The sequence below is a fragment of the Ptychodera flava genome, chromosome 20 (genome assembly GCF_041260155.1).
Source record: "Ptychodera flava strain L36383 chromosome 20, AS_Pfla_20210202, whole genome shotgun sequence".
In the NCBI taxonomy this organism is placed as follows: domain Eukaryota; kingdom Metazoa; phylum Hemichordata; class Enteropneusta; family Ptychoderidae; genus Ptychodera; species Ptychodera flava.
In genome coordinates, this window is record NC_091947.1 from 32099505 (window position 1) to 32127206 (window position 27702).

A 27702-nucleotide genomic window follows, 5' to 3' on the forward strand; every position below is an offset into this window, starting at 1 on the left:
TTTTTCCTGTTACCTCTTTAATGACAAGTTCAGAAACTTTACGAAGGAAACTGTCACTACCAGTAGTATTAACAAAGTACAGTCACGCATATACCAAAACAATGCACAGGAGCAATGAAAAACGGACTTTTTGCTTGGTTCCAATTAAATCTCATGGGAAGCCCTAGAGAGCTATTTTCTTAAGTTGTAGCCAAATCTGATGTGCACTGTGTCTGAAACCGTTAAAGCACAGCTAATAATGACAAAAACTGTTTGTTTTTTTTGTTAACTATCATTTTACCTTCCATTTGAAAACCTGTGACAGGAACAACAACAGTTGATCAATGAGAATTAAAAAATCTCATTTTAAAAAAAAACAGTGTTTGTCCGTACCACAGTCCCGGAGGAGCTGTATCCGTATATTGCTATGTAGGGCGCACTGGCAAAGACACCGTTGCTACGCGTCACGCTTTAACAGGCTAGGCCATGTTACAACCGATAACGTAGTAACTAACCGATAACGTAGTAAACCGGATAACGTAGTAAAAAATTACCGATAACGAAGTAGATCAACCGATAACGTAGTAACGAACCGATAACGTAGTATTTTTTTCTAACTGATAACGTAGTAAAAATTTACCGATAACGTAGTAATTTTTCCTAACCGATAACGTATCAACAAATTTACCGATAACGTATCAACTCAACCGACAATGTACTGGATCAAGTTATGGGGATAGATTCATGGGGATAGATCTATCGAGCAATCTATTGCTCGATTGATAGATGGACTGATTCATCAATCGATCGATGCATTTTATCAATCAATCAATCGACCAATCTATCGATTGAATGACTAAGTGATCGATTGAATGCTCGAATGAACTCTCGATTGAATTATTGAATGAATCGATCGATTTATAGATCGAATGACCAATGACCAATGACCAATGACCAAGTGATCGATTGAATGCTTGAATGATCGAATGACTGAATTATTGAATGAATCGATCGATTTACCGATTTATGGATCGGTTGATAGACCTATGTTTATATCTCGATAGATCGATCAATAGGTAAATTGATGGATAAATAGCTAGATCGACCAATCGATCGATAGATAAACTGATGGGTAGATTAGTTGATAGAACGATGGCGCTATCAATTCGATAAAAGATAGACCAATCAACAGGACGATCAAGCGATCGATAGATCGATAGATCGATCGATTTGATAAATATCGATAGATTTATAAATCGATCGATAGATCAATATGTTTTTGTTTTGTTTTGTTTTTTACAAATTTCAAATTTCTACTGCAAATTAATCATGTTTTCGACTGATTTCATGGAAGTACGAACATCTAAGTTGATCCAAATGTTGTCAAACTATTGGAATACGTATTCGACAACTTTTCGCAAATCATCCAGGTTGGATAAATGCCTGGTTGATATTGACTGCTTCTGCTTATTCCCGATACATTATCAACGATATATATTGGAGATAGACATTTAATATCTGGTCTATTTGAGTTGTTATTGGTTATGATGATTAGTTTATTTATAACAACGCTCTGACGACATTTACCTTGTTTATATCGTGTTGTTGTAGACAGGTATTTCAATGTTAGGTCATAGCGAGTTTACTGGCCATGGCATTTGTTTTAATTACTTTACTAGCTTTCGAGTTTAAATCCATGCTATGGGATCGTTTAGAACCAATTATCAAATAAATGGCAAGTATGTTTTATATTCCATATCATATAATATAACCATATTAGTTAAAATCGACGTTGTTCTCTTAAAAGTTCTCTGATCTTTAGTTCTTAATCGATGCTTTTGACACATCAAGCCACCTTTGGTTTCGATCGATCACTTACAGTCGCAGTTATTACGAAACATCAAGGAGTAGAAATCTGTTTGACATTAGATAATTAGTTTGGACTTTTAATTTTTTTTTAAGTTTGTCTTTAAAACCTGTCCAGTTTGTGTTGCTATTGAATAAAAACGGTACATTTTAATTATTTCTCGCCAATATTTTTTTATTTTACTTTAAAGGCAGAGATAGACAAGGGCATACATAAAGAGAGACAGAGAGACAGACAGAGGGACAGACAGACAAACACAGCCTGATAGACAAACGAAGGGAAATAGAGACACATTTAGACGGAGATAGAGACAGGCAAACGGACTATCAGACAGACATACAGACAGACGGGCAGGCAAAGAGAGAAACAAAGAAAGATAGATCAATGCATCGATCGATCGATCGATCAATCAGTCAATCTGTCGATCGATCGATCGATGGATTGATTGATTGATTGATCTATCGACCAAATGAATCACTTGATCAATACGTTATCAGTTGATTTGACAAGTTATTGGTTCTTTGATACGTTATCGGTTAATTTGTTGATACGTTATTGTTAGGAAAAATTACTACGTTATCGGTAAATTTTCACTACGTTATCGGTTAGAAAAAATTACTACATTATCGGTTCGTTACTACGTTATCGGTTGATTTACTACGTTATCGGTAAATTTTTACTACGTTATCCGGTTTACTACGTTATCGGTTAGTTACTACGTTATCGGTTGTAACAGGCCTACCACTATCATTTTCTGTGTCGATGTTGTTGTGGTTAGTAGGACCGTTGAGAAACTTTCGAGTTTCCTCGACTCGAGTTCCCTTTCCAAACAAACGAGAGTTTGTCAAATTACGTTGAGATTTTTCTTGTTTATTTTTCATTTGTATAAATTGAGAACATAAATTAGTCTTCCCAGGGAAAACTTTTCCAAAATAAGTGATGCGTTAGCTTGTTGATTGGAAAGGTTTGTAGCGCGCTTTTCCAAATACATATGCGATATTGCATCACCGTTTGTAGGAAATTGCCATCGTTACTGAAGTAAAACCTTGAACGAGAAACACGCATTATGGAACAGAATCTTTGTATAATAAGGCCGCACAAAAAATTTTGCTGCTCCGATAACCCGACTACCTATTTTTTCCTGCGACCCTAAAGTTTAGAGCTACGTAAAAGAAAGAAAAATCCCGTAAAATCCCGCATTCCTTACTTGGCATTTGATTTTGCTTGACCGAGGATGTCTTTATGTTTTTTCCCTCTTATATGTATGATACAGTTTTCTGGAAATGTTGTGACCAGTGAACCCTGAAAATGCATATTTAAAAATAAAAATATTTGGAAAAAAATCCCTGCCGACCTACCTAGGCCTACCCTATTTTTGAAAACCATGTTATCGGAACAGCACAATTTATTTATTTTTTGGCCTAATATTACTCAGTCAGGTATGTTGTCACAATCAGGACAAAAACTGTTGGTAGGGTCAAACTGACAATGAAGAGGATATTTTGATAGACTATAGGCCTAAACTAACATATTGCATCCCTACAAGTGATGTGAACTTCACGAACCCTTGTGATAGTAGATGGAAAAGACAAAAAAGTTAAGCTTATGTTATTTAGGTAACTTCTCGAAGTAGGCCTGCCATCGCACTTTTCTAAATTTGGAGTTACTGGCGAGATGACTTTGGACCTCACCCAATTTTCTTAACATCGTGGACTGTTGGGAGTAGGACAAAAATCGGGACATAAATCCGCATCCTCAGTGTAGCGCCCTCAGGTAATGATAAATAATGTTAAACGGATACACCGTGTGCATGTGTGGTTCACTCGCTTCTACGTCTATGCTCTCACCATTCTCTTCTTCAGCTTTTGGTACGAGTTTAGTTGTCATGACAGAAGATATACGTAATAAGAGGAGAATAAAGGAACCAGCAAAGACCTAGCAGCCAGAGTCCTTACACGTCAGCACTTGTGGAGGGGGAATCCTCTTTACGTCATCAGTGACTGAGTTGTGACCTGAAGAATTACGCTGACCCCGCAGACATATTTAGACATCGGACAAACCCACTGAGTGGACTGGATGGGTTGAATTCCCCATTCAACCACTAGTAAAAATTAACGAACGCTTTCCGATAGGAGTTTTTTATTAACAAGGAATCTAGGAAGGACTAGTTCCGGCTGGCCCGGAGAATCTAGAGTTCAACTCACTACAACACTACAATCGAAGAGTACATGTACGTTTTGCAGAACGCTGAATCAAAAAACAGCTGTCGACGAACTGCCGATTACATACAAGGTTTGTCACTTCAAAGTTCATTTCTCGCAGGTATCGTCCGATTTTAGAAAATTAAGATATTTGCCGACACAGGTGATGATGTGATTCAAAACATCTCCTCGTTAGAGATGCATTATTTGCGTACATCACAGTCCATTTCAGATCGGTTCAGTGATCAACGACCTTCGGAAACTTTGGGAAGTACAAGTAGACGGACTTCAGGTGTTGCGCCGATATTGTGACAAGGACGATACAAATTGTATATATGCACTAGTACAAAGGATGGCAAGCAAGTATCCTACAGCATTCTTCCACTCTTTGAACAGAACACCATCGCTGTACACACCGGAAGTAAAGGTTCCGGATTACTACGCAACCCTCAAATGTGAGACAGGGGCGCGACTCGCTAGTGGCACGAATCAGTTTATCTCCATGACTTCAAATTCAATGAACATTTTCAAAAACAGTCGTATTAAAAAAAGAAGAAACCGTTTTCACCCTTTTTATGAAATACATGCACTGCTAATACGTACGTTGGTTGTTTAGATGTATGTACATGTATATAAGCACCCAAAGTTTCTTGCTAAAAATAGTAAGAGTGATTCTTTCATGGGACTTCACCGATGGGGCCGATCTAGTGAAAGTGTATACACTTTCTCTTGTGATTGGTCGTACCCATTACTTTTACATCATCCCTGATGACATTTATGCTTCACATTTATTTGTGTACTGTCAGCATATATAAAGTTCCACGGTTTACTGTTGTGGCTGGCTGGATGAAGTATACATACATGCATGCATACACACATACAGACACTCATAAATCTCATTTGAAAGTAAAAGGTATGATATAAGACAGAGAAGGTATCATTCTCTGAAGCCTATTAACTCTATAATTTTAGAACCGAGTGGCCTATTATAGAAAAAAAACTGATGTTGAAAATAATTTCTGCCGTATAGAAAATAACTCTTATCGGTAATATGTTTTACTTAATATGAATCTAACTTTTAAATTTATGTTTTATTATGATCATCCAAGAATCCTATAAGATTGAAATTTGTGTATTATTTAGTCATTGCATTCATCCTGTTAACAGTAAGTTTGCTGATTTTATAGCATGTGATGGAAAATTTGCCCATAATCCAGTAATTGTCTTTTTGCTGGAACTTATATTCAATATTTTCTCTTACAAGCACATTAAAAATACTGTCTCATTTAGACGTATACCATTTAGGACATAAGTTTGTGTCCTAAACCCAGCGTCGTTCATGTTGATTGGTAGGTCTTATGTCCCTATGTCCATCTGCGTTCATTCATGGCTGCCTATATGTCCTCAAGTCTCATTAATATTTACTGTTCTGAATCCAGTTCATTCATTGGCTGCCTTATGTTCTTGTCCCTGCCTCACTTTCGAGTGTCACTTGTCTCGCTCTGCCATGTGCTCACCACTGTAATGTACAAATGTATCTGCGCGCTTAGCACACACAAAAATGGTATTATAGAGGTTATGCAGTAATACGATTTTCTTTTTTTTCGTTATGTTGGCTATGCTTTTGGTGGAGGAGCTGCGGTAACCACAGAGACAAACATAGACAGGGGGGTGGGGGGGGTGGTGGATTATATGACCATTTAGAAATCGTAAAGAGGTGCGTATTTGACCTAAGAGTGTCATGGCGATACGTTGTGTTTGAATCCATCATAATTGGCGGCTTCACAAAGGTTACTGTCAGTCATTGTTCTGAAAGTGATGAATGGAGTCTGGGACTGCTTTGCTAAGCGCGCAGATACAGTTGTTCATTAGAGTGGCGAGCACATGGTAGAACGAGACAAGTAACACTCGAAAGTGAGGCAGGGACAAGAACATAAGGCAGCCAATGAATGAACTGGATTCGGAACAGTAAATATTAATGAGACTTGAGGACATATAGGCAGCCAATGAATGAACGCAGATGGGACATAGGGACATAAGACCTACCAATCAACGTGAGCGACGCTGGGGTTTAGGAAACAAACTTATGTCCTAAATGGTATACGTCTAATTAGACAATGCCAATGTAGTTTTACCCTTTGACCCTGTCGTAGCACAATGGCAGAATTCATGCTGAGGGAGATATAGGTTAAAAGATCAAGACTTGAATTTCAAATGTAACCTGTGCCAGACATGAATATATTGGTACCAGGTCATGTAATTATAACACTATGCAGAAATTAATGTTACTATATAGGCTTTATGAAGCACCATGATTCTAATCAGTGTTATATATCCACATCAGTGTCTGAGCTTTTTGCATTATTTCTACATATATGCAGTTAAACCCCCCCCCCAAAAAAAAAAAAACATGTTAAAGCTTTATTTGAACAATTCATAACTCTTTTCAGCCTCAAATCTCATGAAATTATATATATTTTTAGGAAAGGCTGGTGCTACTGAGGCAGAGAGGAATGGGAGAAGATCAAATCAGATCAAGAGCGGAGCGTAACCTTAGGTCACACCTGGTTGCAGCCATCCAGCCACGGCAAATTTTGCCACATTTACATAATTATTAACAGAGTGGGACAGGTGAGTGAAGACTTACAGCTTTTTAGTCGTATCAGTAATACAAAGTTTTTGTCCAAGTGATTGTAACTTCAGTATTTCAGTCATGTATCTTTGTAATTTGCTGCAACAATTGTTACCATATCCTCTTCAACATGACCACTGTACTGGTAGGAGATAAATAGTCTAAGGTCTGATTCTGAATATTTGAACGTTATCCGTTTTAAGGATGCAGCTGATATACAGAATGAAAATGGTGGAAAACTGAAAAATGAACAAAGGATATACATTCAACAGGCATTTAAAGTGACATTAGCAGTAACTTTTTATGATTTAATTTGTTTAGTAATTCTTGTTTTTCATGGCAACCACAGCTTCTTAATCTACTCCCCAAAGCATAGTGAGATACATTGTGGCATTCAACGTGTCAATTGAGTCTCAGTCTACGTTTGTTGACTGCATTGTTAATGTTGACAAGTGAATCCCACAGTTTGGAGTAGAATTCAATTGTCAACATAACTATGTGTTTTACACATATACATACTGTATAGACAAGCTGGATATTAGGCATTTCAACCACGGGCACTCTGTTGTTCTGAATTGATAGTCTGAATAAACTAAGCAGCTTATATGTAAATACGAACTTTGATGATAACTTTGATGATAACTGTGTAAGAAATTTATGACACAATGCCGTTCAGATTGAAATGCCGACTTAGCTACAAAACCAGATCAAGGTCGGACGTGTCTACGTGAACGTCACAAGCGACCACATCGACCGCATTCTTTCGATGCTAAACGCCGCGGCGGAACGACGCACGCATATATACGCGTCCTATAGGTACGCTCGCGCGACCTGCGCTGTGTCGTTTCACATAATGATATATATACACAAGGGTATGCAAATCATTTCTGGATGATATTTTTTACCGATGAAGTGAGTCGAATTCCGTCGCGAAAACGACGTATGAAATTTGAAATGGCGTCGTAGCACACATCAAGTTATGAAAATGACAGACATGTAGTAGATATTCGAAATATGACAGAGAATAAATGCATCGCTAATCCTGACTATGTGCGTTACAAATTGCCGTTATCCGGTAGCGACTTTGGATGTTCGAACGTCGCAAAATACGCTAATATAGCAAATGCCGTTCTGTGGTTTCGTCATGCGCAGAAGAAAGGACATATTTTTTATTTCTCTTCGTAGTAAAAACCTTCCAATATAATATTCCAAAGAAGAACATTTATTTTTTCTTCAGTTTTAGTGAATGCCTTTCAATAGAACCCGAAAGATTATTTCAAATGTGCATTTCTTTTTACTCAGTCTGTTGTGGTCGTACGGAGCGTGAACAAGCCTGGCAGGTCAAGGGTTACATTTCACATTTTTTTCTTTGTTTTCATTCTATATTTTACTTTCTATCGTCAGTGAGTTACATTTTAAAAATAAAAAAATTGTTTACCTTTTGCGGACGTTTTAGAGGGTAATAGTATCTGTCCCCCCTGTCCCCCCTTTTTTGTAACGCACATCGTCAGGTTCCATGTTCATATGAGCATACCCTTGTATATATATATACATTTCTGTGGGCGGGACAGCGCAGCAGACGACAGTTCAGAGGCGCTCGCGTGCATAGCTGTCGTCGCGTGCACGTTCCATTCCAGCCACCGCGCTCATGTACACGGCAGTCATAGCAACGTACATCGTCATTCTCCGCCGCACTTCGAATACGCGCTTCATAATTGCGGTAAATACGCGCTGTACACCATCATTTAAGAACAACAGAATGCCCGTGTTTCAACATGCCTTTGGGAGTGAAAGAAGAAAAGTAGTTGACACAAAATTAAGACGTTGAAAAAAAACATTAAAAGTTACATCTACTGTCCTTTTAAAGGCAGAGCCTCCCTTTAAAAGGGCGCGAAGCTATGGCGGCGTTCATTGTGTAAGTGGACACCAAACAGGCAACATGTGGGCACATGCTCCAGAAAATGCCATTTTTAAGTTTTTCTTCCGGCCACAAAAATGCAGACAGACTGCCAAGTGGTCAGCGCGAAGTTACTGCCGATCAAATTCTGTGGTTATATTCAAATTCTAAGGCGACTGGAAGACGATTTGTAGGAAATTTGAGCGTTGGTGGACGGGAATCAGTGACAGTTGGCAATTTGAACCGACCGCCAATCAAATGCTTGTGTAAACTCTGTTTGCAGGATTAGCAAAAGGTGACAAAGGTTGAGATCAGTTTGTGTTATTAATGTTACAGAAATCAAACATTGTACTGGCCAAGTGTTTGACTGGGAGGAGAACTGCACTAATGCGAGGACCTGGGATTGAAAATTGTTGCTTTAACACCAATATCATGAAAGTTGTATAGTTATTGTAGAAGAACCTTGAACAGATTGTTTCCAGACTATACTATAGGGTTATTCACAAAATACGGCCCTGTATGGACGAGGGCTCAGTGAGTGACGTATTGGACGAGCCGAAGGCGAGTCCAATACGTCACTCACTGAGCCCGAGTCCATACAGGGCCGTATTTTGTGTATAACCCTATTATTATACACCTCCCTCCATTAATCGTCCGTATAAACTAATTCTATGGTAAATTTTGAGGGATGCGGCAAGCGCGATATGAGTGGAACGCGCGCGATCTACTGCTCCGCGGTACAAGTCCCTTGCATTGCACGAAGCCAATTAATTTTGCACGAAGCCAATTAATTTTCAGTGCAGTACAAGCAAACTTCGCTGAATGTTTTCAATTTAATTAGTTTTTAAAATAAAAATCAATTGCATTTAGACTCAGTTTTGTGTTTAGCGTGTTTTAAACCTTATACTACGAATACATTTCGGTGGAAGTTGTTATTATGTCTATAACTCACCGTAAAATAGTTTGTTTACATCCGATAATCGCTAGGTCAAAGGTCAAACAGGCGCATCGCGCGTCTCCCGTATTCGGGACTCCGCGTACTATACAAAATACGGAAAGTTATTGGACGGTCAAACTCCCATAGGTTACGGCAGTAGGTGTATAATAATGCATTTTCTGTGTCTTGGGAAATACAAAATGAAGTTATATCAACATTGTGTTGATTTTTAAATCTGGGGAGTTTTTGATGTTATAATTTTATAATGAAATGTCGTCTGATTTCCCAATTCACAGGAAGAAATTAAGTGTGAAACAAACAATGGCGGTCCAAGGAGGGGTGCTGATGCTCTCTTAGATAGATTGAAAAAGAAAGGTCCAAGATGGTACCCATGTCTTCTTGAAGCGTTAAGACATGAAGAAATTGATCATCTGGCTAGTGAACTTGAAGGAGAAGTTGCTAGATTACAGCACAGTGAGTAGATATCGCTGAATAGTTACAATTCTTGTATGATATGATATGATATGATGTGTTAAGTCTTCATAGCATATTAATACATATTGGTACTGTTTAACCCTTTCACCACTGTGGTTTGAACCAATCCTATTGTTTTTAATGGTAAAGTTGGACCTCTAGACAGGGAAATAGGGGTGAAAGGGTTCAATAAGAATATCCAGCACAGAGTGGGCATGGAGTATGTCCAAAACCATGTCTGCCATAATCAGTTTAGCCGTAGTTAGGACAGTGCTACAGCACTCTGAATTAGGGACAGCATCTCTCCTGAACAGAGACCTAGTTTAGACTGTGAACAGAACACAGGTAACATAACCCAGGTCTGAACTCATTTTTAGTGATTACTTCCAATATATTTTATTGAGTGGTTTACCAGTAACTTTCATCCACATGTATTGGTATATCAGTAACATGAAAAGGAAATGCACAGCTGATCTTGTTCTTTGATAAAAGCTCATAGCACACAGATATTATCTCTGCAATATAGAATTATCTGTCCCTGCAGCACCCTTATATACTGTGAGGGTACTTCTAGTCACAAAACACACAGCATCAACAAAAGTCCTACACTTGGCATTATCCACCAATGAAGGGAAAGTGATTCTTTCCTAGTAAGTATATTGAATCAATGTTCTGATTCTTGATGGCATTGACTGTCTGTCACTGTAGAGTATAAATGCTTGAATGTGTAGAATGCTTTGAATAAAGAATTGTAGCATATATCAAAGTTACAATAACATTTTAATATATTGAAAAAAAACATAAAGTGATAATAATTAAGCAGGTTCCCACATAAAGAAGTTAGAAATTGTAAAGAACTGGGTTTTTACCCGTGTTTAATCTACAAATAAATATACTTGTCAGTCATATTCAAGACATCCTCCAAATGTCATAGTCAAAGCAAATTTTGATTCAAAGCAAATTTTGAAAAAGGACACCAAGTCGTCCCATATTAGGTGCCCATCAGAAAGAGACATGCCTGTATTAGATGCCCATCAGAAAGAGACATGCCTGTACTATAAGGCCAGGGTAATTAAATCCTATATTTTGGTGTCCTCTAGAAATTCCCAAAGAAAGGTGAATAAGCAGTTAAAAAAAAACCACAAAAATTTAACACAAAATCAATATGCCACGATTTGAAAACGTTTTCATGCAGTGTGCTCATTGCTGTAACTAAATGCTTTTAGAGCATAAAATGTTACTTCATGACATGGTCCAATGGTTGTAATATGACTGCTGTGAGGAAGTATTACTTTACAATGTAAAAGTGTCGTGGATTAGAAAATCTTCAACAATGGAAGTTCTGCAAGAGAGTTTTTTTATTTCCTAAAGAACTCTGAAAACCTATGCATGCATACACAAAACCAAGAATTTACCTTTTTGGTCTACACAAAGCCAAGAACCTTTTTGATCTGATGATGCCATATGTTATACAAAAGAAATATTTTTGTTGATCATTCCTTTTATATAGTGTATGATTCAGAGGCTTTCATCATAGACAATCAAATTGTAAAATTGGGAGTTGATTTACTACACAACCTCCTTGAATCAGCAGAATTAGAAAAATACACAGAGGTAGATGCATTAAAGTTCCATTAGCTGTATCTTTTTGCATTTTTGATAACATTTTTTGAAATCAAACGAATCTTACATAAAAATGCTTACCGAAGTGTGACCATAGAATGTTTTTCAAACATTGGTGACAAACCAACAATCAAGATTTTAACAACTAAATAATTTTCGAGTGGCAACTCACATATGGCCTAAAATGTTCATGTTACTGCCTGAAGTTAATGAACCAAATTAATCTCCAAGAATTGGAATAGTGATATTTTTAAAGACAATATGGCTTAATAACTGGGGATCAAAAACACCCTCCCAAGATTGTATTGTATTTTGTTGGTAAGCAAAATGCAAAATGATACAGCTAATTGGTCGTTAATATTGGTGTTTTACACTTTTTAACTTGTGAGAGTTGTCATGACTTCATCAGTGTTTGGAAATTGACATCCTTTGATTCAAAGTGTTTAACACTTAATTCAGCCACTCTGTATACATTGATGGTTCAGATTCAGCCACTCTGTATACATTGATGGTTCAGATTATAATCTACAATAGATGAATCTGTCATCAGAGGATGCAACTTATACAGATGCTGGTGTACTTCATATGAACTCGGCTTTACTTTCATGACTTTCATGGGATTGGTTGACTTGACAATAAGATAGCTCCATGTCAATACTAGTCCTGAAACCATTAGCCTTTTTAGAGGGTGACTAACTCTTGAACTTTGACCTCTCCTTGCATGATGTCATAAGTGTGGACGCTATAAGTAATATCTTCCTGTTATCATGCCGCTAATAACTACCAAACCGGAATTTTTTTATTTAAATTGTTTCAGATCTAACTTAAACAGTATAATGTTAGCATTCTTTTCAATACCAGTAAAATTGGTAAATGATTTGGTTGCAATGACAGACAAATTAAATCTAACTGGATACTTCTACGGTATGCGTAATATTATAGTGTTTCACTAAGGAGAAAGATTGATTTTTTGACAATTCTTTTCAGGTCCAGTGATTGTCTGGACTCAATTGAAAACTTTGCAGTAAATCATGTTTTCAGTGCCTTGTTTTATGGCAAAGAAAGATTTAATTTTACTGCATAGAGTTAACTCACAGAGAATGGCAACAGTTATTTAATTGTCAAATACCAGTAAAGTTGAGGTGATTTGCTTGTCTAGTTCACAATATATCACAGATAGCTAAATAACAAATTGATTCCGAAGCTGTGATTTAAATTCTCTTGAGCCATTTGTGCACAAAAGTTTAACATTTTTATGTTCAAGGTTCTACCTTAATACCAAGTAATGCTTTGTGCAAATTTATGACAGGTGAGGTCAAGCTGTCAAATGCCATCAAATGCTCTTAGATTTAGGACTATGTATAGTCGTACTCAACATTCTGTAACAGTGGCAAGTCCAAAATCTCACATATTCTCCTTTGTAAAAGTAATGCTTAAATTTAAAACACAAAAGATTGTTTTGTTATTCAATCATGCAATATATATTATACAGGTAACATGTTCTTTTGTCTCTTTGAATAATTATTTATCACATGTTGGTTGAAAGAGTTACATGTATGTAGCTAGCACACATGAAACATTGATGAGAATTAAGCCAAAAATCATGTGGATATGCAAACCATCAACCCAATACACTGGCTGACCCATGCAGTGACCACAAGTGCAGTATCAGCGATATGAAGTTACCATAATTTGTGTTGATAAATGCATTGACAACACAAAATTGGCACAATCTATCTGATGTCAACAATCTAATATGGAAACCTGGGTGTGCCTAATTGCCTTTCTGAACTCTCTGAGTAAATTTAGGAATTTCTTGAAATTTCTTTTGCCTAGGCCCACCGCCAGTATGTGTAAGATGTACAAGTTTGATGTATCAAAGACAGGAGCAACCAACAAATGTGTTCAAGTAAATTTCTTTGAAGGCAGGCAGGCCAATTTTGTCCACTATCTGAGTGGGCTGCTTTAGATTGGTATGTGCACAGTTTCATGCCAGAGTTTTGTATATCATAATGTACCTGGTACCATGTTCAATCATGTAATTGTACATGTAGCTAGCTTGGAATTGGATAAATTAAGGATTAGAAGGAAATTGAAAATAAAAAAGATGGGGCTACTCTTGTCTCTTATTCTCAGTAAAGTTAGTTCAAGCTTAAAAATGTTGGCAGATACCTGCACCAATTGTGTATCAAGATAGATACAGTATACAAAGGACGTGCCCAGTCATGCATACACATACTTAATCACGCTTCAATGTTTATAAATGGCCATTACTATTTATTCATAAATTAATCTCCAAAATTATTCTTCTAAGGACAATGATTTATTTCATGATTCCAATATATTTATGTCTGAAGCAATGGAACAGAAATTTAAGTACATATGCATTAATAATTTCACTTTCCTGAAGCAGAGCTTGCTTGGTTACTATATTGGAATAGACTGATTGGTGTAGGGCCTGGGGTGTTGGGTGTTTCATAATTGCTAACTTTGTTGATTGCCTTGTAGTTGTAGATGCAATATTTATTTCAAAATTCATCTTACATTCTTTGAAGCTATATCAACTTGAGTTTGCTGTATAAGGTCAGTAGAAGCAACGGTTAGGTCACTGATATGAGTTCCTAGTTCAAAGGTCATGCATTGGTGTACCAGGTGATATCAGACATGAGGTCACTGCCTGCACAGAGATATCTGATATCATTCATTCTATCATGAATAGCAATCTGCCACATTGCCATTGTTGCTGCACCAAAGTACAACATTTTTATCCATGAATTAGCAGTCTACTGATCTGGTAATATGGTATAACATCGTAAAGTACAGATCGACCAATATATGCAGTTTTATTGGGAGTATTTTGCAAGAGTCACATATTTAAAATTTTTCCTGTCTGTGTATTTAGTGTGATATTAATTTTGAATTTGTTATTTTTACTGAAAATTCATGAACATCTAAATTAACATATTTCATGATTGTTTTTCCATGTAATTTCCTATCAATACACACTTGTTTGAAAGGGGAAGTCCATCTTCTGCTAATTCAGAAGCTTCACTATCTTCATGGAAAATCATAGTCGGCAAAAATATATCTTGTTGGCTTTATTACATCTACAACCATTAAATCTCAATAAATCATCGGTTTATGACTTTAGTATGATGTATGTTTGCTTCAGAAGTTACATTTTAGTTGACTTAGGTTAATGTTTAATCTGAAAAACTTTTAGTGGAACATTCACGAGTGCAGTTTTGCTTTTGTTTTACACTTCCAGGTTCCGCGTATCCCTCAATGCAGGGCTAACCTTGCAACAATAAACAGTAGCTTTGTACAAACATTGAGTGATGGAAGGACATAAATTTTCAGTGTAATCAGATCTCATATTCTATTTTTCATAATTCTATGTATTCTTTTATCATTAATAATAATAATTACCAACCAACACTATTTCTTTACTACAACGAGCGCAAAATACTGCAGCCAGGATAATCACACGCACCAGGAAATTCACACCAATCACTCCAGTTCTGGCCCGTCTCCATTGGTTACCAGTTCGTCTCAGGATTGACTACAAGATTTTGTTGTTAACGTTCAAAGCTATCCACAACCAAACGCCTGCATACATCAGTGATCTACTCCAGCCTTATATTCCCACACGCACACTGCGCTCCTCTGCCAAGAAACTTTTAACTTGCACAACTTACAAAAACATAACCTATGGTGGCCGTGCCTTCTCTCACGCTGGCCCTAAACTATGGAATGCACTACCACTTGACATCAGAGAATCTACAAACCTAGAAACTTTCAAAAGAAAGCTGAAAACTCACATGTTCACCAGAGCATACAGTGTGGCTTAACCATTGAACGTCACAGAGCAAAACTTCTGTTTTGGATTTTGGTGCTATATAAACTCTTGCTGATTGATTGATTGATTGATTACCAAAACATATGTTACCAAATGGATGTGAATTGTTGCTATCTATCTGCGTAGCATATAGTTTCAGAATTAGGTAATGTACAAGTATCGGTCAGGCATTCATTATACATGTTGCTTCAGTAAAGATGCTGTCTGGATGCAGAAAATAAAAAATAGTCGTCAGTTTATGTGGCATAATTTTCGGTTGTAAAAATTTCCGAAAATTGACAATAATATAAAAAGTTAAGGGACTAAGTTTGGTGCATGCAATTTATATATGTGTTTTGGCATCAGTTAAGTCCTTGGTTCCTTGTAGACAAAAGCTCATAAATAAATAGGCATACTTGTCTCCATGACATCATGTAGATGGGAAAGGTGAAAGGTCGATAAATATAGCAGATGTTAAACCCTGACAGTCTTTGGCATTCTTCCAATTAACATGCACAGAAAGGCAAATTCCTGCATTGCAAACGAGTTTTTAAAAGAATACAGACATAAATGATTTTCAATTCTGACTCTTTATACTTGGGTCACAAGTAATGATGTTTGTTTGTCAGCCAAAGGGGAATGTAAGGTTTTTGATTGGTAGAGGTCAAAGTTGAAACACTCAATTAGCATGCAGACATGCCAGGCATGAGTCATATCATGGCTGACTCAGAAAGTGTCCCCAGCTCATTCTAGACTTGGGTATATAGCCAGTTTTTTGACGGGACGAAATCTCAGGGCCTGTACCCTGGTAAGACCCACTTCTTCACTTCTTATTTACTTGCATGCTGTTATTGCCATTCTTTGTGTAATTTTAGTGTCTTGGGGATTTTTTGGTGATATCTTCAGTGTTATGCACTCAGTGCACATGGATCAGAAATTTGCAATTTTGAAATTTTTCAAAAGTTTAAGAGTAACCCAGGAATGTTTCCCTAAATAGACATCTTCCATTGCCATGATCATCACACAGTTCTTATCCTAGTCTGCTTTGCTGTAATAATACTGATAAAATCTAGTTCTGCTTAGCTGGCCAAGGAAAAAAAGAACTATGTTTAAGTTGGCATTGAAATTTCTGCTTCCATTGTTGTGTGATGCGTATATTTTTTCTTTTCAATTTTCATAAATTTGTTATAATTTCACTGTACTACCCGGGAACAATTTTAAGCTCCACGCAGTCAATTCAGCAGTTTTCACAGTCTGTATGAAGAAATTGTTTACTTCTACAAAGTTGTTATATGAGGAAACCTTTTTATGGTGTAGCTGACTACAGTACAAGTCTTATCCTTTGACCGTGGTACCAGCAATTAAGCTATACCTGCTGTTGATTTACCATTTGCCCATGTTTGTTAAAAAAATCCTGGTATACAAGCCCTTCCTAGTAGGTAGGGTTCAAAATTTTGTGTTGCAACACTGCAGTCATTCTTCATGAAGAGTGTATATGCAAACCCTGTACTATGTTACATAATTTGCAAACACAGTAGTGTGAAACAGGTTTTGAAAGGAAAAACCTTGAGAAGTATTATTGTTTGTTTGAAACTATTTCTCTCAAACATCCAGGTTCATTTTTACAGTTCTCCTCCCTAAACCCATCCACTGCTCATAGAAAATTTACAATTTGAAGTTTTTGTGAAGAAATTAAGTGGAAATTTACTGTGAATCTCTGTTGGATTTAGAATTGAAATTGATGACCTGTGATTGAGAGTGACCTTCCACGGAATTTCAACAGACACTATAGCATAAAATTGATAAAAATGCGAACAAACAACAGTTTGAGTACAAAAAGGAAAATATTTACTATAAATAACCCCCTGCAAAATATGTTTTTGTGTGTTTTTTTCTGTGTAAAATGATACCCAGAGGAACCATTTAAAGCCACATATACAATATATCATGCAATGCTCTTAACCAGGCAGGTAGAAATGTTTTGTATGGTTAAATCAATAGCCCAGTGAAAATAACATGTATCAAAATAGCCACATTTGTTACAACAATAGGTCATAATTTAAATAGGGTTGGAATCTGGTTACTATAACTCACTGAACCACACAGGTAAAACTGAGCTATTGTGATCTGTTAGGTTATGTAATAGATGTTTTTTGTTGTCTTGTTGTAAAGAAAACTCATAAAAAAGAGATTTCTCTATGCTCTCAGACTTATAATTATATATGCACACTGTGTCCCTCAACCACTCTCACTTTCACTGTATGCACACCTTCTTTCCCTCTGGATAAACACTGAACAAGGTTTCACGTGTTGTAGCTCTCCTGTGACATTCTACATTTGCATGTATAGGCCCTGTGTGTATTGAATCAACAACATCAAGGACAGTCTGTGTTGGGTCACTGACCTGATAGCGTAGACAGACTGGCAGACTGATCAATTTCAGCTGTGCTAGTGCCCTGTCAAAAATAGATTTCTTTCAGTGAAGTATTCCAAGGTAATCAGTATATTTGCAAGGCAAACACTGTCACTATTTAATGTCACATTGCTCTCAGTACTTTGTACATACAAAGTACTGGCTTCAGAAGTGATTTCTAAACAGGACCAGGGAATATATTTGCATAACCTTCCCTCACACAACAACGACACATAATACTTCTTTAATATGAAACTACCTCTCCAAGGTTATTGATTAACAGATGAAATGTATTTTCGTGATAGCTTACTGTACAACTCTGTATGTTGCAAACATGTATTGTTTCATTTGAAGATAATACAATGTCACTGCTTACGTTTCCATAGCCCTGCGTACGATGCTGTGTGTTCCGCTACAGCTAATAGCCCCGCTCACCACAGCCCTGCAAAGACCCGTACGTAGAGTTGGTGACTTCAAATCCATTTTTGGACTTGACGTAAAAAGCCAAATTACAGCCGAAATTCAGCGTTCTTGGACCCAAGTCGTATCCCTGCCTACCTCAGCTACTCGATCGCTTCCAAAAATGCCAGTCTTTTATTCTTTTTCGTAAATAACCGTCGATGTCGGCAACTCTCTCGCTAGCCCTGCGTACGTACGCAGTGTACGCTGTGTGTTAGGAACGCACATAGGGAATGCACAGCGTACACTGCGTACGTACGCAGGGCTAGCGAGAGAGTTGCCGACAAATTTGATCTTATTTGATTTAAAAAATGACAGAAGAGGTCATGAATTTTTTGGCATTCTCAAGTAAAAATATGTGTGCCTTTTTGCTTTGGGATTTATATATTTTCATTTAGGTGATACAGTTATTTTCTCACTGTTCAGGGATTGGAACTACAACACTTCATTGTGCACATATTACAATAATTTCACTCACAATTCAAGTCAGGAGATGATTTATAGTACACTTCCTTAAGGAGTTTGGAATGATCAAGTTCATGTACACTGTATGTAATAAACACTCTTCACTATCAATTATTCTCTTTCAGGTTCACAATCAACGCGATTAGGTCCTCAACAACCTATAGCACAACCTCCTCAACCTCCAGTAGTATCACATCAAAATCTGAACCACAGTGAATATTACCGAGGTGCACCTGGTCATAATCCAGCCTATCAGCAGCAGCAGCAGCAGCAGCAGCAATATTACCAGCCTGTGCCAGGTCAAAGTCCTCCTCCTTATCAGCCGCAGTCTTTCCCTCAGCACCTCCAAAGTCCACAATCAGCATTTGGAAACCAACCTCCGTATCGGGAGGCAGCTGATCATCAACAGCCGCACTATCCTCTCATACCAGCTCCTGCGTCATCACAACAGCAACAGATTCAGCATCAGCCTCTGGTGTCAACAGATCCAAGAACATCACCCCCTCAAACAATCTATCAAACATCACCTCAGCCTCAGCTTCAACATCAGGCTGCAGGAGCAGCACAAACTCCCCCAGTGCCAACTGATCATCCATTCAGTAGACCGACAAGACATCCAGCTGTTTCTGCGCAAGCGCCACTAGAACCAGCTCAGCTACCCACGCCATCACCACCAGCTTCACCAAGACAGGCCATGGCTACAGACACCCAAAATGGTGCAGTGATCAATGGAGGTGCCGCTAGGCCCTACAACAAGTCAACCTTGCTAGGACACATTGGAAATGATATCATAGAGGCACTAAAACCACTAAATGTACCTAGCCCAGTAGGTGGAGATTGGAAGAAGCTTGCTGGTAAATTTGGTAAGAATTTCTATACAACATACGCATACATGCACATTGATTATCCAAAGTCCCTTGTTTCATGTATGTTTGTGAGTAGATCTTCACATTTTGTCATCTTACAGTGATATATAGGTATACACAAAACAATAATCACCCGGCCACTGTGGGCTATAGTATACACATATTAATCAACCGTGAATGGTCCAAAATTAGCCCAAAAACATTTTGTTTCATGAGGTACACAGGCTGTTTCTGGACGACTCTCAAGCCTGAGGGAAAACAAACGTAAGGTGTCACCCGAATATGGCCAGTCAATATTATGTATTTTGTTACATATCTGATCTAATTTTCTCGGCAAAATATTGAGAAGTTCCTCATCTATCGTCACTCAAGTCAGTCACAGATGATACTTCTGTACATGTTCTAGAATGCACGTGCAGACAGCATTTACAACTTCCCAGTCAACAACCATTAATTCATTCTCGTGGTGGTTTCATTTAATTTGTCTACAACCTGGGTCGAATATATGCATGGTCACCCATTCGTTCAGTATCTTTCAACATGTCAAACAATATGAATAGTATCTCATATCAAACAAAATTCATGAAATATGGGCAACTTTGTCCCTTTAATAATAGATTCAGAATTTTTGTTTTTGTGGACAAATTAATTCTTCTTCCTATTCTCTATAAAGCATGTTGTTGACAAATTAATTCTTGTCCTGACTGAAATTCAGTCGTCAATAACAACATAAGACATTAACACATACTGGCAGTGCTTACAATCTAGCTGAACACCAGACATTATTGACAGGCCTTAGGGGTAGAACAAGAAACTGCAATCACAAACAAAACAAAATGCAATAGAAAATGCAGCAGAAGTGACAGCTAATGGAGATTTAGTTGAATAGGTACAACCCATGGATACTCTACAACATAAGTACCGGTACACTAGACATTTTATCAAGCTGTTTCTTTGCCTTGAAGCTTTTTCTTATCGCTTCCTTTCATTTGACTCATGTATTTCAGACTACTCAGTAGAAGACGTAGCCCAGCTTGAGTTGACCAGTAATCCTCTTGAAAATCTGTATCGTGATCTCATGTCAAAGGGATGTACTCTTGGAGACTTGGTTGACCAGTTACAAAACTTGGATAGACAAGATGTGCTAAATAATGTTGAACGGGTAACAGGGTACGTTGTCCCAAAACCTGTGACAGGCAGTGGAGACAGTGGTGCCCAGGGTGACAGCAATAATGCTATCAATGAAGAGGTAAAGATCAACATATGTTGTGTTCTGTTTTGAATGGCCATAAGTTACTGCCTACATTGTGTGGTATTTGCATTTACTGTATCATGACATACATGTAGACCAATCAGCTTTATAGACAGTAGTCACATGCAGACTTCAACTAATCAACTATGTTGGTAATATCAATTACTTTGGCATGAGAAACGTTGCTGGTAGATTTTGTCCAGTGCATGCTTGAGTGAAAAAACATAACATAACATGATGATGACGGGTATTTGTTGTGTAGGGATTAACTTGGGGAGGGGTTCAGACAGCTCGTTGGAGAAGAAACTGTTAGGGTGTTTTTGAGAGTTGTGAAATATTTGCATTTGGCATAAAGACAGTCTAACCAATCACCAACCTCAACTTCCCAAATGTTAGACTTCAATGATCATACTACAGATTGTTGCCACAATATAGAACTAATGTTTTCAGTTTTCTTGACAACTCACTAGTTTACCTGAAGCAGAATTTTAATATCCTCCTATTGTTTTTGCAATGTAAAGTTGTAGTGACCACTAAAATGAATTTACAGGCCTTTCCTGTAATATATGTAGGTTTTTCATATATTCCTCAAAATATTTGATAAAAGTCTATTTCAGCCTCAAACTTCTGACAATCAGATTTTGTGATTTAAATTACGCCAAGTCACACTGAAAGATTATCCATCTCCCTTAAATGTGACATAATATTACATAATATTATTTTTCAATGTTTATAGGATTTGCCAGTCCCCACTTTCCCTGATGAAAGCCAGGAGCAAGGCGTTAACCAAGAAGTTGACAACCATCAAGAGTCGTCAGCAGCCTTTGGAATCAGTGCAACTGAAGTCCCTCCACAGGAATATGTACGACTGGATGCTGAATCCACCAAAAATGGAGATGAAGAGTCATCAGCGGCAATTGGAATCAGTGAAGCAGAAATCCCCTCACAGCCTTACATAAGATCAGAATTTGACGTAACCAAAAGCGGAGATGACAAGGAAGAAAACCAAGACGGTATTGAGTCAATATCTCACTCTGTTAGTGAATCAGACACACAGCCTATAGAAAGTCTGAAGTCAGCGAGCAATGGGAAGGAAGAAGTTGAACTTGAATCTGAAGTTCACCCCGCAGAGGAGACAGCAAAGCAGTTGGAGGAATCACAAAGTCAAGCAGAGCCAGATCAGCCAGAGGACTCTCTGACGCTCCCTGTGGAGGAAAGCATCACAAATGAGGAGGAACTATCAAACATGAACCAGGAATTTGATATTCCGCCGATTGAGGAAGCAAACAGAGATGAGACCCAGACATCCTCTGAAGTGATGGAAAATCCCAGTGATGTGGTGGATGAAGACCAAGATATAGTCATCCTTCCTCCAGAGAAGATTGTGGCTGAAGTGTACATCGATGAAAGAAACCAACAAGATGACCAGCAGATGCTGACCAGGGGAAATAAACAGAGTGAACCAGAAAGTGCTCTCCCCAAGGAAGATGAGGAAGTGAATCCATCAGAAGCTGAGACTGATGAGAAAGGAGATGGAAAGAGAGTGGAAAATGATGAAGAAGATGAGAAGACGGAAGTTTCTCTTAATGATTTGGCAGGTGAAGTCTCAAATGCAGAAAACATGCGTTCTGATATCATAGGTGAACAAAACCCAGAGCCAGAATTGAATGTGACTGTAGAGGATGAAGAAAAGGAGGACAACATAGACCCGATTGAAAGCGAGGGTCCAGAGACACTGGGTGAGGTCACAAATGAAGGCACAGTTGAGGAAGTATCTTCAGAGCAAAGCTTGCAAGCTGAAGGTCCAGGAAATGAAGAGACCATCGCAGATAGTGAAACAAAACCTGAATTATCTGAAGTCCAAGATAGTGAAAAAACAGAAGAAAGCATAGAGGCAGAATCTTCTGGAATATTCTCCTCCCAGTCCATGGTTTATGCACTAGGTATCATAGCTGTTGTTACTTTGTTAGCAACATGTATGTATGGAGTACGAAGAATTGTCAAAAAATGAGATAGTTTTGGTTTGTTTTTGTATTTCTGTCAGTTGCATTCATACATGTAAGCTACACTCAACATTGTACTGTTTAGACTTCAAACTAATCGAACTAATCTAAAAACTAATCTAAAAATTTACACAAGGAGACAATTCTTAAACAGAAATGTGAGTTTATTTTGTGTTTTATGTGATGATGCATAGCAGCTACCACATTTCTCCTGTCTTTATTCTAACCTTGGCTATTACTGAGAATGATATGATTTGAAGTTTTTGCAAGCTCACTACTGCATACCCCAGACTATTGGCTAAATCACTTTTCAAACTTCCTGTGGACAGACCAGAATGACATACTTATGCAAATGCACCTCTATGTGTACCTAACATATTCATCTTCTGGCGTTCTGATCAAGTTCATTATAAAGAATGGAAACCATGGTTTCAATATCATAATCTGTCATGGATGAAAAGAACATAACCAGTGGAAACTTTGTCGCTAACAAATAGCTTTTTCATATGATTGTGTAGTTTGCAAGAATCTGTAAGATTGTTTTGAAGGCACATACCACTCCACCAAAACTTAATTGTCTATATAAAGATGTGGATATGTCTAACTTATCAACAGACTTGATGCAGGTTATTACAGAGAACAACAAATTCTTTGATTTAAAAACAAATGGTAAAATAATAGAATTTTGTTAAACAATAGAGGAATGGCCAAGTTCAATGTATGTTTTAGGGTAATTTCAATTGACTTTGAATGCATGGTGTTGTCATAGATGACAGTACATCTGACTTTGAATGCATTGTACAGTACATCTGACTTTGAATGCATTGTACAGTACATCTGACTTTGAATGTGGGGTTTTGTCATCAAAGATAGTAGAACCGGATATAATGAGTGATTAGGATCAACAAGTGTCATAACTACATGTATTTTGCTCATTTGACTCTACAAAGGAGAGAAAGTATGAAATGTTCAATCTATTGATGTAGACTATGAGTGCCAATACTCACACACATAGATGAACTCGTCGCCATTGCAAGTCATGCTTGTAAAATAAATGCAACCCTGATCAAAACATGTCCTGTAATGCATGCAGCCAGGTACGATTTGTTGATGTAACCTTTTGACTCATCTTTTCTTTGATGTTAATCATATCAAGTGGTGCCATTTCAAACAAAAATACTGTATATCCTATCAGAAGAGATTGTTTTTTGGTTGAATGACTGGAACATTGAAGGATAACTTCCGGTCTTCAATAACTTTTCTTATTCAGATACTTGCATGGATTTCTTCAACTGTGTGATTTAGTTGGTAGCATTGGAAGGTCGAAAGTGTACAATGGCTTTGGAGCTGGAGACTTCTGAATAGTTTTCTTTTAGAAAGGTGACTGAAATTCTTCAAAATAATGCAGTTTAAAGAAATAGCTCAAGTGGTGACTGAATTACTTCATAATACTGCAGTGTAAGGAGATAACTGCTGCATGGTTTGGGTGATGTGGTAGGTAAATTTTGAATGGAGAAGGAATTCCCAAGAATAAAATGTGTCAAATTGATTTGAATTTCTGATTGATGATGGACACTCTCCACTATGCATGTAAATATAAAATATATATATAGGTAAATGTAGATATACTGGCAGACACAAAGCTAAACCTTTGCTCTTCAAATTACATGTGTAAGTCTATTTAGAAATGTATTTTACAGAGTGTTTCAAGAAACTCTGAGAATTTGACCGTCTTTACAAAGACTGGTCCGTCATCATTATGTGTCCATTTACTAAAGGGATGGCAGGACACTAAATTGAGAGAATCAATCTTTTATGATGTCCATTATAGAGATAGACAATGGCTCAAACGAGAGCAATAAAAACCAAAGCAATGCTGAGAAAACAAATACAACCATTCAAACTAGCAATTTTGTTTTCATTTTTTGCTATTTCTGGTATTTGATAAGCAACTTTCACAACTATGAATGTTTTTGTATTCTTTTGTGACAATAAGTAGAATGTTTTTGATTGTGGCCATGTAACATGTCAAGGATACTATTCCCAAGATGTATTCACATTTCATACAATGGCAGCATCCTACCATTTCTGTTCCATGAAGTGTTTTCAGTTCATAAACCATTGCACACTCTCCACTGAGTTAAGCTCTGCTTGTTGATTGAAAATACTTCTATTTCCATGTATTTGATTTTCCAGTCTGCAAAAAGCAATAATAAAAAAATTAAAAAAATGAAAAATTTGAAAAATGTGATTTTGTTGTGTGTGTTGCTCCAGGACAAGGTTTTGTGCAGAATTCTGTTATTTAGTAGTTAGACAACATCTGTGTTTTCGCATGAATAGTACTGGTGTATCTCCAGAGTCCACCGCTGCAACTATCTGTTGTACCAACATGGTACTTGTACTGGGTGGGGATTTATTGCAGGTTCTGAGTCGATGTAAGTAATGGGATTGCCAATCGAAATCAGAGTTCAACCACTTTATTAACAAGAACTTTACAACACTAAACTACCGAACAATAACACCTTGATCTATGAAGAAAGTATCCAATTTTTGGTGGGAAACCAAACATCACAAACTCGATGTGATTGGCTGTGAATACTTTAAGCTTATTAGATGTTTAGTCCAAAGTCTGAATCCACTCAAGAAGTCCACGAAAATAAATTTCCATCTCTGAAAGTACTTATAATCTATGGATCCAAGGACACACAGTCTTGAAATGCAGTTTAGTATACTTTATGCATAAGAAATAAAAAATGAAACCATCTTTGCTCTTTGTATCAATGCCAATCTCCTGTTTTACACCCTAATACATTAAAGTATTCAGTATTCAGCGTATCAACACAGCCTCATATTGCTGGCGCTGCATAAGCTATAATATCCACACTCTGGCTGTGTTACAAGCTTAAAGCATTTTAAATTCTAAGTTCAACAAAATGATGTTGATACACAGAATAAAAATATCCACAGTCAGCATTATTAGCCAGTTTTGGACTTGTTGACATTGGGGAGGCATTTGAAAAAAGCAGAGAATTTTCTTGGATTTTCCCCTATCCTCCCTCCCTGGGGTGTTATTAAATGTGGCCTTATGAAAATTTGAAAATGCCTAGTGACAATAATACAAAGTTGATGTGATAACCTGGCCCTTCGGTATTTATTTATCAATAATGCAATAATGCATCGCAGTGACTTTCGGGAAGCTATTCTGTAATGACAGGCTGATATTTATTGAGTGCAGTGATGAGGGCGCTGTTCAAATGTCAAATGGATTTGAATTTATATTTGCTTCACATATTTACAGATTTTTAGATTTGATGTTCCATATTATTAATGTTGGAAAAATAAATTTAATAAATTTAAATATTGTTTTCTACATCACAATATATCTGTGTTTGGTGGACGTGTCGTCACTGCTGATACAGTTTATAGATATGTACTACTGGTGTAATTTACGGGCAGTAAGATGGTATAGTGTAACATGACGTAGTATGTGAAAGGCAAAGTGTACGAACTGGCGCCCTCGGTGTTATCATTAAATACCATCACTTGACAGACTGAGATTGAGAGACTTTGAAACGTTTTCTCAAGTCTACGACAACATCAAGGAGCTTGCAAGCTAACATAAAGTTAAACTGTGCCCTAGGCTGGCAAAACGTTATCAGTTCACTGAGGAGTTCACTGGAGTTTAACCGCAGAAATATTTACCAAACTGGCATATACAGTACCGGAATTTCTAGGAATGTCATAAAACAATTGTCAAAAAGACAACCAATTATGTATTTCATTAACTGCAAGCGTTGATACATTTTCAAGTGTTTTTGTTCTGCTCCAATACAGTCTCTTGTTCTACTCACTTACATCATGTCAAAATGCCTTTCGTAAATCTATTAAAACGGCTTGTCTGTGTGTGCCATTATAAATAATAAAATATAGAAAATACATAGAATAGAAATAGAATAATAGAAAGCGAACAACGTCAACACCTGTGTTTCCAAATCAATGGCATAGCATATCGGACGGAATGAAAATATACGAACGTCCCGGCCAAAGCTAAAATCAGACACAGAGACAACACCAACGATCCGCAGCAGTCGGATCACGATATAATGCGATATGTTTCTGGATTCACCAATTTAGTAATAAACTTGGTTCAAGTCGCTGAAGTTTCAAAAAGACAAAATCATTTGCTAAAGTTTTCCTTGTGTCTCTCCGATTTCAAACAAGACTATTTGAAATTTGGCAGCCCATGTCAGATTTTCCTAGCGATCGAACGCGTTACCTTTGAGTCTGCGCAGTCGTGAGGTAGTTTCTGCTGGATTCCGGTGAAACTCTCCTATATCGCGTACAACTTACTCATCTCGTTCAACCCACTCATACGTTTCACATGGAAATGAAACACAAATCATTGCGTTCACTCCACTCAAACATTCACAAATCACAGACTTGAACCAAGTCTAATTTATTAACAAAGGCAAACATTACACGAAAAATACGGAAATACAGAAATTAAGCAACATTATATCCTCTATGACCAGCATTTATGGATATATGCTCATGGAAAATGTGTAGTGCAAGCCACTCGCAACACTTAGGGACGGACCATTAGATCTTTGGGGGGGTGGTCAAAAACAGAAAAAAAAAAATTTCAGAGCAAAAAGTTAGGGAAAAAAATCTTCAAACTAGTTTGCAAATAAAAAAAAATAAATCAGAAGACAAAGGCGTAAAAAAAAAATCTGCAAAAGTCTTTAAAATTTTGAATTTTTTTTAGATTTTACCGACAGAAAGCAACTTTCTGTATT

The 27702-nt window shown here is 37.3% G+C and overlaps 1 protein-coding gene across 2 annotated transcripts; it reads left to right on the forward strand.

The window, feature by feature from the left end:
• The first annotated feature begins 3854 nt into the window (after positions 1-3854).
• Positions 3855-25143, forward strand: LOC139120673 (uro-adherence factor A-like). 2 transcript variants are annotated; one of them, XM_070685200.1, is made up of 6 exons: positions 3855-4138; positions 6531-6678; positions 9810-9987; positions 18911-19648; positions 20659-20900; positions 21640-25143. In XM_070685200.1, the coding sequence occupies exons 4-6, from the start codon at positions 19480-19482 to the stop codon at positions 22912-22914; spliced, it is 1686 nt and encodes a 561-aa protein (XP_070541301.1). In that variant the 5' UTR covers positions 3855-4138; positions 6531-6678; positions 9810-9987; positions 18911-19479; the 3' UTR covers positions 22915-25143. The 2 variants fall into 2 exon arrangements, with proteins under 2 accessions (XP_070541301.1, XP_070541300.1); XM_070685199.1 differs by lacking the exons at positions 3855-4138; positions 6531-6678; positions 9810-9987 and adding an exon at positions 16127-16256.
• Positions 25144-27702: the final 2559 nt, after the last annotated feature.